The sequence below is a fragment of the Pseudorca crassidens genome, chromosome 7 (assembly GCF_039906515.1).
Source record: "Pseudorca crassidens isolate mPseCra1 chromosome 7, mPseCra1.hap1, whole genome shotgun sequence".
Lineage (NCBI taxonomy): Eukaryota > Metazoa > Chordata > Mammalia > Artiodactyla > Delphinidae > Pseudorca > Pseudorca crassidens.
The window spans coordinates 12331943-12344117 of NC_090302.1; the positions used below are offsets into that span (position 1 = coordinate 12331943).

At 39.9% G+C, this 12175-nt stretch overlaps 1 protein-coding gene across 5 annotated transcripts in view; it reads right to left on the reverse strand.

The window, feature by feature from the left end:
* Positions 1-12175, reverse strand: part of RABGAP1 (RAB GTPase activating protein 1) — a 161314-nt gene that overhangs the window by 131958 nt on the left and 17181 nt on the right. For 3 of the 5 annotated variants that reach the window (XM_067743366.1, XM_067743365.1, XM_067743369.1), the window contains exon 2: positions 5845-6044. The exons of 1 other annotated variant lie outside the window; for it this stretch is intronic. In XM_067743366.1, the coding sequence (XP_067599467.1) occupies positions 5845-5994 (150 nt within the window). In that variant the 5' untranslated portion in view covers positions 5995-6044. The remainder of the gene's footprint in view (positions 1-5844; positions 6045-12175) is intronic. One more of the 5 variants, XM_067743367.1, reaches the window with a different exon arrangement.

A 12175-nucleotide genomic window follows, 5' to 3' on the forward strand; every position in this document is an offset into this window, starting at 1 on the left:
AAATAATTGTTTTCTGGTTGTTTTGTAGTTCCCTTGTTCCTTTCTTCCTCTCCTGCTATCTCCCCTCGTGAACTGATGATTTTCTGTAGTGGTACACTTTGATCCCTTATCTTTTATGATCTATTGTAGCTTATTACTTTGTGGTTACCATGAGGTTTACATAAAACATTTTACAAGATATAACAGTATATTAACAGTAACAACCTAACTTCAATCGCATACAAAACTCTACCTTTTACTTCCCCAAACACTTTGCTTCTGATGTCACAATTTAACTTTCTATATTATGTATTCATTGTAGCTATAGTTATTTTTTAATACCTTTGTCCTTTAACTTTTATACTAGAGTTTCTTAATCAACACACCACCATATTACAGTATCAGACTACACTGATTTTTACTATATACTTATCTTTTCCAGTGTGTTTTATATTTTCATATGTTTTCATGTTACTAATTAGTGTCCTTTCATTTCAGATTGAAGAACTCCTTTAACCACTTTTCTTAAGGTCTAGTGATGATCAACTCCCTCAGCATTGGGAAGTACAGGTATCCCTCACTTTCCGAAAGTTTGCAATATGCCACTTTGCTTTTAGAAAGCCCTACATTAGTACTTGTTTTCGCTAACTGAAAGAAACCTGAAGAGGATTTTTGCTTTTATGAAAAAAAGCAATTACTGTACTAATGTAGGTTGTTTGTAAAAGCGAAGGGGTGTAACACAAACTTTCAGAAAGCAGGGGATACTCTTCACTATATGCCATTTCAGCTTACGAAGTTTCATAGGAACATTCTACTTTCAGATTGATGGGGAAAGCTGTCATCTTTCTCTCTCCTTCATTTCTTTTTTTTTTTGGCCATGCTGCACGGCTTGCAGGACCTAAGTTCCCTGACCAGGGATTGAACCCACACCCCTGGCAGTGAAAGCACGAGTCCTAACCACTGAAGCCCCAGAGGATTCCCTCCCCTTCATTTCTGATGGACAACCTTGCCAACTAATGTATTCTTGGTGGGCAGTTTTTTTCTTTTAGCACTTTGAATATATCATCCCATTCTCTTACGGCCTGCAAGGTTTCTGCTGAGAAATCTGCTAAAAGCCTTATGGGGGGTTCCTTTGAAATGTGAGATAGTTTTTTTTTCCTCTTGCTCGTTTAAAAACTGTTTGTCTTTGATTTTTAAACTTTATTGTAATATATTTTGGAGAGGATCACTTCGGGTTGAAATTCTGGGGGCACCTATAAACTTCATGATCTCAGATATCCAAATCTTTCCCCAAACTTGGGAAGTTTGGCGGCTTCCCTGGTGGCGCAGTGGTTGAGAATCCGCCTGCCAGTGCAGGGAACACGGGTTCAATCCCTGGTCCGGGAAGATCGCGCATGCTGCCGAGCAACTAAGCCCGTGCGCCACAACTACTGAGCCTGTGCTCTAAAGCCTGCGAGCCACAACTACTGAGCCCACATACTGCAACTACTGAAGCCCACGCACCTAGAGCCCGTGCTCTGCAGCAAGAGAAGCCACTGCAATGAGAAGCCCGCGCACCACAATGAAGAGTAGCCCCCGCTTGCTGCAACTAGAGAAAGCCCGCGCGCAGCAACGAAGACCCAACACAGCCAAAATAAATAATTTTTTTTAAATTGGGGAAGTTTTCAATCATTATGTTTCTAAATAAGCTTTCTGCCCCTTTCTCCCTCTCCTGTCCTTCTGGGACTCCAATATTGCATAGACTGATCATTTTAGTGGTATGCCACAGTTCACACTATAAACTGGGCCTGCTGGCCATGGGCCAGCTTTCTTCACTCCTTTTCATTTTCCCTCTGTTCTCAGACTAGATAATTTCAAATAATGTGTCTTGTACTTCACAATACTTTCTTCTGCTTGATCCAGTGTTTTGATGCTCTCTATCGCATTTGTTTTCCCTGAGATGATGATGAGTGCTCAAGTGTGTGGTTTCTTCCAATCCCACAGAATCAGGTTGACTTTTTGCATGTGCTCACTAGCCATTTGCAAAGACTCACACATACCATTCTTGCCCTCAGGGATGTGCACAGGGAGGCAGCCACAGGGTAGGGACACGTTTGGGTGAGGAGTGTGGAGCTCAGAGGTGGCCATGGGCCAGCTGGGGGATTGGCAGGGGAGGTGTCCCCAGTGGCTCATGGGTGGGCTTCCTGAGGGAGTCCCTAGAGCAGTTAATAGGATCCACGCCCCTTTAGATGTTCCATTCCCAATCTTGGCTGCTCTTCTTCCAGCACAACTGTCGACCCCCAGGTTATCCAGTTTACGACTCAGTATTCTGGATGGAGTGAGAAAGAAATGGGCCTTTCTGGCAGTGTACCACAAAGCTGGGAAAGTCAGGTGCTCAATCACACACTCTCACTTTCCCCCATGGAAGAAATCATGAGCTAAATACCTGCTGGCACTGAGCTGTGCCACCTTGGGGGTGGGGTGACACACATAAAATGAAACTGTTCCTTTCATCGTCTTCAATGGGTCCAATCTTGGATGTTTTTGCCCCAATAATGTGCTGGAACTTCTCTGTTGGGCTCCTGGACTTCCATGAAGGCACTCTCATCCATTAGTGTCTAAATTGGTGTTCTTTGAGAGTGGGATGGTAGAAAACTCCTGTACTGCCATTTTGATGACATTTCTTTCCATTAATTCTTTCTTTTGCCCATTGAAATTTACTGTTGAGCCTCTCCAGTGAATTCCTCATTTCAGTTATTGTGCTCTTCCACTTCGGAATTTCCATTTGGTTCTTTTGTAATTTCTATCTCCTTAATGATATTTTCTATTTGATTTTACAGTCATCATACTTTCCTTTATTTCTTTAAGCATGATTTCTTTTAGTTCATTGAACATATTAATAATGGCTACTTTCAAAGTTTGCATATTAAGCCCAATATTTGACTCTCACAAGCAGTATGTGCTGCCTTTTTAAAAATGATGTATAGGTAATATTTTCTTGTTTCTTTGCATGTCTCACATTTTGTGTTGGAAACTAGATATTTTAGGTAATACGTTGTTCCAGTTCTCGGTACTGGTCTCCACACCCTAGGACTTATTTTTTATGCTTGCTTGTTTGTTTAGTGACTAGCTGACTTCTTTTAGTAAATTCTATTCCCCTAATTCCCATGGTGTTAAACCTTTGATGTTGCTCCTCTGGGGTAATTTGGATTTGCCTTCAGTCATCCTGGGATAGTAGTTTTCGCAGGATGCTCTGTCTCTGTGACTACATGTGGATATTAAACTCCACTAATTGTGGCTGATTTGCTCAACAGTTTTCAACAATCCACTAAGGTAATAAACTGCTCCACAGAAAAAACCAATAAAATTAGGATACTTTGGGCTTCCCTGGTGGCACAGTGGTGGAGAGTCCGCCTGCCGATGCAGGGGACACGGGTTGGTGCCCTGATCCGGGAAGAACCCACATGCCGCGGAGCGGCGAGGCCCGTGAGCCATGGCCGCTGAGCCTGTGCGTCCGGAGCCTGTGCTCCGCAACGGGAGAGGCCACAACAGTGAGAGGCCCGTGTACCACAAAAAAAAAAAAAAAAAAATTAGGATACTTTGACAGGAGAGCTCCAGAGGTCAATGTTTGAGCTCTGTCTCTACCACAGGCAGTCTTCTCCCTGCAAGCCTACAGTTAAACCGTATGTCCAACCAATCTAACAATCTCTTCCCAATTACCTTTCACCACAACTTCCACTGTTTTTGAGGGTACCCTTAGGCTTGAACTTCTCTACACTCTGTTGTAAGTATGATTTTTTAAAATTATTTATTTATTTATTTATTTTGGCTGCATTGGGGTTTTTTGTTGTTGCTATGCACGCGTTTTCTCTAGTTGCAGCGAGCAGGGGCCACTCTTCGTTGCAGTGCGCGGGCTTCTCATTGCGATGGCTTCTCTTGTTGTGGAGCACAGGCTCCAGGTGTGTGGGCTTCAGTAGTTGTGGCATGTGGGCTCCGTAGTTGTGGCTCGTGGACTCTAGAGCACAGGCTCAGTAGTTGTGGCGCACGGGCTTAGTTGTTCTGCAGCATGTGGGATCTTCCCAGACCAGGGCTAGAACCCATGTCCCCTGCATTGGCAGGCGGGTTCTTAACCACTGAGCCACCAGGGAAGCCCTCTGTTGTAAATAAAGTCGGTTCCTACGGGAAGAGATAAGGAGCTGTTTTATGTCCCACTTCTCACTGCAGGCAAAATCTCTGAGCTATAGTTATGAAGTTGGGAGTGTAGACAATGATGTACTTCTCTCTGAGCGACACATCTTCAGAAAATGAGTATTTGGTAGGTGTGGGAGGTTGCATAGTAATCTCTGGTATTTTTGACTTCCCTCTATTAGTGTGGAACCACTACCTTACATGCCAGAGCCAGGGTAAGGGTAAGGGCAATTGGGCTCTCAGTATTCTCAGCAACACTGTGCCCTACGTAGAGCCTTCATCCCAGAAGTAAGGTCTGGGCAAAAAAAAGGCAGCCCCTACCACTCATTCACACTTGGCCAGCAAAAGGTGACGGAGGCAGGATGAGGAATGCTCTCATCCTGCTCTTCACTGGAAGACAGCCCTCCAAGTGGGAGCTGTGAGGAGAGGAAACCCTATTTTCTTGACTGTACCAATCTGGAGTGGAGTTACCATCTTGCTCAGCTGGGAGATGGGAAGGAAAAAACAAGTCTTGGCTCAAATACCACAGATTCTTAACCAAATTTTAGTAAATTTCTCTGAATAAATGTTTCTTCAATTGCTCTATGTCCTTTAGAACATTTCCATAGACTTTAATTTAAAAAAATAGTAATTGTCACCAATTTTTCTGGGGAATGTGTCCACAAAGCTCACACCATCCATGCTGTCTCTCTCAGCCAGTGATCTCATTCTTTAGCACTTTTTATTTACTTTATTTACTCTGCTCTAATCCCTGTCCTAAAAAGGGTGGTCTTCCTCAGGGTCTTTTTATTTTCTGTTCCCCGTGGAAAGTGCTTTTTCACATTTCTCCATGAACAAGTTCTTCCTCATTTCACTCAGATCTCTGCTCAAATGTCATTTCGAGACATTCTCTAAAACAGTACCTCCCATTCACTCTTTATTCATGTATTCTGCTTTGATTTTCTTCAAAACACCTAAATTTACTTAACATATTCATTTTCCTATTTGCTTAGAGTCTGTTTCCCCATTTGATTAAAAGCTCTAGGAGGGCAGGGGGCTTTGCTTGCCTTATTTGCTACTGTATCCCGAGTATTTATAACAGTACTTGGCACAAAGTCAATACTCAATAAACACTTGTTGAATAAATAGACATAAACAAGAATCAAAATATTTTTAAAGCTACTTACATTTTAAGTGACATTAACAGGTAATCTGTTCTTACTTATATCCATAAAGAGCAAAACAGTAACAGAGTATGGGAAAAGAAGTTAATAGTGATTTATTTGGCAGAGAAAATATAAACAGAAATGGCCAAAAGCCAGGAATTTTAAGTTCTGTTTTACTAATTCTAAAACTTATTTTTATAAATAGCACTGCAGACCTGCCACTGCCTTTACACTACATACACCAGGACCAAAAGAAACAATCATCTCTAACTCAATGGGAACATGAAACAATACTAAAATAACAAATGTTTATACTATGATCACTAGTTTTTACAGTTAGGGATATCAGAAGATTTAGAAGCTAATCAAATTGAAAATCCTTAATCAGATATAAATTTTTCACTATCACTAATTATAAATAAAAAGCTTTAGCATTAAAAAAAGAAAGGATATTATTTCCATGTCCTCACTTTCACTCCATATACCTTCCTATTAAGGCCAAGTTTTGCTTTAGCAAGGCTAAGCAAAAGAAATGTAGGTTATGTAGTTTTACCTTGAGTCCTGTTTTCTCGTCATCACTTCCATTATTTGTAGATGGTGTCTCATCTCCTTGCCTGGAAACCAAGACAAAATCTTCACTATTAAGAGTAGACACAGAGTCTGAGGAGACACTGATTTTTCCAACAGAAGCCTTGTCATCCATGACTCAAGAATGAAGCTCAACTCATGAATGATTAAATATTTTAAAAATGCCTGAAAAACAAAAACCATAAAGATACTCATATAGAATGTCTGCCAGATATTCAATTATGTTCTAATTTTTACAAAATACATATGGAAAAACTTAGGGGGGAAAAAAAACTTCCAAAATCTTTCCCAAAGACTTTCACTACTTACAGTTTAGGCTTTTTATTCCAGATATAAGGGAATTTGATGAAATTGAGGGCCAAGGTACTTCAGATTTCAAATATATAAATAAATAAATAAATAAATAAATAAAACATATTCCCTTGAGAATAACTCTGCCTACCTACACTGATTTCTTTGGCATATGTTGTAACTCTATTCTTTTTAGAGAAAAATTATGAAGTACTGAACTTGTTTTCTATCCTTTAATTTGTAAAGCTATATAAACAAATGAAATTGAAAGCGCTTAGGACAATAACTAAGGTTTTCCTAACATTGCTGATACTTATACTAACAACATGTTTTAAGAAACAAAATTTCATATTAACCCCCCCCAAAAATAAATTCAAGGCAAGGCAAGCATAAATTCTAGAGCAGGGAAATACCTTACATAGCAAGAAATCAGAAGTCTATTAAAAACTCAATATTCCTATCCCACAGTTTCTTAGAACTCAGCTCAATATGAACATTGCCAATAAAAGAGTTTCATGCCAAAAATTTCCAGCAAGAAGTTAAAAATGTGTCAATTATGAAAAGCTATTCCATTATTTATTGACTCATGGAATAAAACTCGAACTCATCTACCATTTAAAAATGTGGTTCTGGGGACTTCCCTGGTGGTCTGGTGGTCAAGAATCCACCTTCCAACGCAGGGGCCGAGGGTTTGAGCCCTGGTCAGGGAACTAAGATCCCACACGCCTCAGGGCAAATAAGCCAGCGTGCTGCAACTACTGAGCCCATGCACTCTAGAGCCCACGTGCTGCAACGAAAGATCCTGCATGCCACAACGAAGAACCCACCACAAGGAAGACCCAAGGCAGCCAAATAAATAAATAAATAAATAAAATTTTTTACAAATGCCTAAAAAAAAAAAGAAAAACCTGGTTCTGCATATTTTGTGGCAATGTTCCCATTTGGTTGCCAAAACAACAACAGAACAGACGATACAACATTATACTCAGAGAGCTTTAACCAATAAACAAAAGTTGCTCTAAAAAAAAAAGTTGTTCTCACTGTATACTCATCTTGTACCTCAAAGAGGTAAAGGTTCTGAGAATCTGTTTAGTCTCTCCAATTAAGAAGTCCTGATCTATGCTTTGGATTTTTAATTGAACATACGTTTATTGAGCATACACCATATGCCAAGCACTATTTTTTCCTCAAAGGCTAACATCTACATAAACACATGGCAGCAAGAATTACACAATCCCGGGCTTCCCTGGTGGGGCAGTGGTTGAGAGTCCGCCTGCCGACACAGGGGACACGGGTTTGTGCCCCAGTCCAGGAAGATCCCACATGCCGCGGAGCGGCTGGGCCCGTGAGCCATGGCCGCTGAGCCTGCGCGTCCGGAGCCTGTGCTCCACAACGGGAGAGGCCACAACAGTGAGAGGCCCGCATACCATAAAAAAAAAAAAAAAAAAAAGAATTACACAATCCCTGAATACCACAGTTGGAAGAAAACCTAGAAATTATCAATACTGTTGAACAGATAAGGAAATGGCAACCCCAAGAGGTGCAGGGTCATTTAATCAGGCATAACTAAAGCTCAAACCCTGGACTCCCCACTTTCTATTTAAACTAACTTCCTTGCTTAAAGGCTTTACGTTTCATAGGACTAAATCTAAATGCGTAGCGTAGCATTTAGAGATGCTTCAAATGTACTTTTGAAAACTTCTTTTAAAATGTAGTTCTGCTTCATCTATGCAATGAATACTTACCAAATGTCTAGTTTATAAAGAATAGAATATGCTAAACAAGAAAAAATAGATTCTTGCCCAAAAGGAGTTTATAATTTAGTAGAGAACAGAGGCAAATTGAACAGGTTAATAGGTACTGATTTAGGGTAAAGAAAACTATGGAAACATGTTGGAAGAGTTAAAAAATATACTAGAGGAGGTAATATCTTTGCCAAGGATATATATGTTAATACCTTGAGGTATCTGCCCTCCTAGGATCCTCCTCCTAAAGTGGTTCCCTTGCTTCTGTACTCTGACAACTAGAAATAATCGTTCATGATCTAATAACCCTCCTTTTCCAAGTGGCCTGCCCATTCTTTCCCCAGAGTCAAACGCACTGCCTGCCTTGTTTCGGTTCCCATAGCAATTTACATTTTTTACAGTACCTATTATGTTGTGTTACAATTTGATGTTGAGTCCCTGAACAGCAAACTTAATATTCATATATCTATTTCACAGATTAGGAAATTGAGGCTTAGAGAGACAGTGTAACTTGTTCAAGGTAACGGTTGTAATTTAACTGGTTAGAAGCAAAGCTAAAAATTGAACCAACATATCTATGATTCCAGAAGCTAAGCTCTTTCCATTAGATTATGATGCTTTTCCAATGCTACAAATGTTTGGGCTTTGTTCCAAAATAGTCAGTATCAGATAAAGGAGTCTCTATCTTTTTTAGAACTTGTACTTTGGGTAAGATTTTCATGTTTAATTAGTCTTTTTTCTATCTTTTAAAATGTTACTAATAGTAAGATAGCAGAGGGCCTGGGAAAGTTCCCTAAAGCTATGATCTCAGAGACACTGAGAACTTTCTACAGTATTCTAGACTCAATAATAGTATACTTTGGTATTTATACTATGAAACTGAGAAGATTTGGCAGGCTCAAAGCTCAACCTATTTTCTTTGAGGAGGTGACAGGAAAGTACACTTTATAAGATACTTTACTATTTGTTTTGGCACCTGAAAGTAACTGAATCACTCAGTGGGAATGGGATTTATCAAAACACTACGCAGTACAGGAAAGGTTATATACTAACACTCCTCTTCTCTGGCCTCCATGGGCAGAAGTGAAAAGGGAGCCCATGGCCTCCAAGGTCTCTGAATAAGACCACCCCTTCCCTGGCCTCCACAATAAAGACGTGTCCCAGAACTTGGTATACTCCTGGCAAAATTCTACAGTATTTACAACCTCTGTCTTGAGACCATAAGAACTAATTTTGTTGTCTTTAATCCCTACTTACACCAATTACCACATGAAGTCCCCTACTCTAATTCCAATTCTCATGGACAATAAAGTACAAACTTCCTCCCCCAAATACCCCGCACTGCCATCCCTCTTTCTACTTTTCTCTATACCACCTATCACCATTCGACACGTTTTACATTTTAATCATTTGTTTTTAAGTATCATGTAAGCATAAGGGCAGGGATTTTTGCCTGTTTCATTAGCTGCTGTATCCCTAACAAGTGAAAGAATGACTGGCACATAGTAGGTGCTCAAATATTTGCTAAAGAAATAGGATAAGTGGCAAATAAAGATGGAAAAGAACAAGAGCCACCCATGAAAAGGCAACAGCAGCTTTTACAGACTGACAGTAAGAACAGAAGTCATATTTGTGACAGTATAGCACACCATTAAGAGAAAAAAATCCAAGTTAGTATGCTGGTTCTGCTATTTAATAATAGTGTAAGCATGGTCACACCAAGCCTCAGTTTCCATAAATGAAAATGGCGTACTATCTACCTCATGGAGCCATTATAAAAATTACTAAGGAATAGATATATGTATATCCAGGAGCCAAATGCTATTGAAGGGCTGTCAAGAGTCTTGATGACGGCCAGTTCTTTTCCATTTCATCACTCTCTTCATTATCTGGAGAGTGAAACTAACTTCCAATTTTAAAGGAATTAACAAGTAAAACTGATTCTGGAAATTCAATTTAGGAAACAATATTAGTGCAAAAATATATAACATTCTTAGTTCCATATTCTAATTTATTTATACCTAACTAAATGCAAAGGAATACTTTGTATCTCTGAATAGTACTTTACAGATTACTAAAATATACACATTCTTTATCTCATTTTATCATCCTAACAATTCTCTAAGGTAGACAAAGATTTTTATTCCACTTTAAATGAAATAATATACATATGAACACCCTGGTATTTGGTAGGCACTCACAGTTTGTCTCCTTCTTATATAAGTGATGAGCCTAGACCCTTATAACATGTCCAGTTACCAACAGGGCCAGGTTGGTGAGTGCCAGTTCAGGGATGTTTCATTCTATCTCCTTTAATACATCAACTAACTTAAAATGATAGGTAATTTTGCTTAATTATGCAACCTCATGCATCCAAACCAAAGGTTCAGTTATGTTATATCCTGCTCTGTAACGTAAGTGACAATTCTATGCTCAACAATGCACTTCTGCAAAGATCATAGTAAATAATGTACCTCAATCTTGTTGAATGAAAATTCATTTTCATTCTCAATCTCCTCTTAAAACTATAAACCCAGCTAAAGGAAAGTGAAATGTAAAAGAACTAGCCATGGTAAAGGCTCTTTTGACAGTTCGTCAAAAGCAGTCAGTTCCTGGATAATCAGTGTTTACTTTTTAAAAACTTGAACTTTTTTGGGACAGAATACCATCAGATATTTGTACTGTTTCTAACATCATTCACAGTAGTAACATAAACCGTGAAATTGCAGTGGCATGGATTTGCTAATGTGCAATTAGTAGAGGAAAAATCACCTCCCAATAAGTGACCTACCAAACTTGATAAAAGAGGTCTGCGTGATACTTGTAATTGAACTTGACATGCTTGAGACAAGTAAAATGTGCTAGCTCCCGGCCACTAGTTCAGCACTCTGGTTCATCTTTATTTCCTTGGTTTTCCTGAAACTCTTCCTGAAGGAGAAGCACAAACTCCTCCTGCACTTCAGTGGGACTCCCCACTCTCACTGAGCAGTCCCTCTCAAAATCTGGCTCCCCTACCTCTCACCAAGCTTCACTGCACATCCTCTTTTAAAAGATGAATTCAAACCTTGTCTATGTGACCCTGGGTACTTTAACATTCTCTGAGCATCCGTTCGGAAAGGAAAAAAATATATATCTATAAACATTTAAAAATCAACAATACAAAATTTCAAAACCCAAACTATTCTTTTGAGTTCTCATCTTACTTCTACCAGCTGAAATAAATGAAAATGCTGATCATTTCCATATTGTGAAACTCTTATCTTTTTGCTTCCATCTTCTACCTCTGGTACCTTTTCCCAGCTGTCTTTTAAGTTCCTTTTTTTCTGCCCATTCTTTATTTTTTCTTTAAGTTAAAAAAAAAATTATTTTATTTGTTTATTTTTGGCTGCGTTGGGTCTTCGTTGCTGTGCGCAGGCTTCCTCCAGTTGCGGTGCGGGGGCTTCTCATTGCGGTGGCTTCTCTTGTTGTGGAGCATGGGCTCTAGGCGGGTGGGCTTCAGTCGTTGCAGCACAGGGCTCAGTAGTTGTGGCACGTGGGCTCAGTAGTTGTGACTCACAGGCTCTAGAGCGCAGGCTCAGTAGTTGTGGCACGTGGGCTTAGTTGCTCTGCAGCATATGGGATCTTCCCCAACTAGGGCTCGAATCTATGCCCCCTGCATTGGCAGGCAGATTCTTAACCACTGCACCACCCGGGAAGCCCCTCTGCCCACTCTTTAAATTCATCCTGGCCTCCTTCTTGTTCCATCCTGGCCTCCTTCTTGTTCCATGGAACAAGATCCCTTAGCTATCTCAATACCTCATGTGGTTATAAATTTGTGTGTGTGTGTGTGTGTGTGTGTGTGTGTGTGTGTGTGTGTGTGTGTGTGTGTATGCTGATGATACTGCAGCCCTGTCTTTCTCCCTAATTTCATGTGGGTGTTTGTGGTTTTTTTTCTATTCAGTACTGAATGTTTGATATGTGCCAGGCACTAGGTACAGTGTTACGGAGAGGAAAGGTACTCTTTCCCCTTGACAGGCTTACAGTAAACAAAATGGACAAGTAAACAAGTAATTACAATAGAGTATAGTGCTTGGTATAATAGAGGTATGCAAATGGTGTTATGTGAATACACAGGTGGGATCTGCTACATGTGTCCCATGTCCAAAGCAGACGCCATCTTCACACAACCATATTCTTCCTCATATCTCCCCTAACAGTGGTTAATAACCACTGATCCAAGATAGAAATGTCCCCCAAAATCCATGACTCCTTTTCTCATTC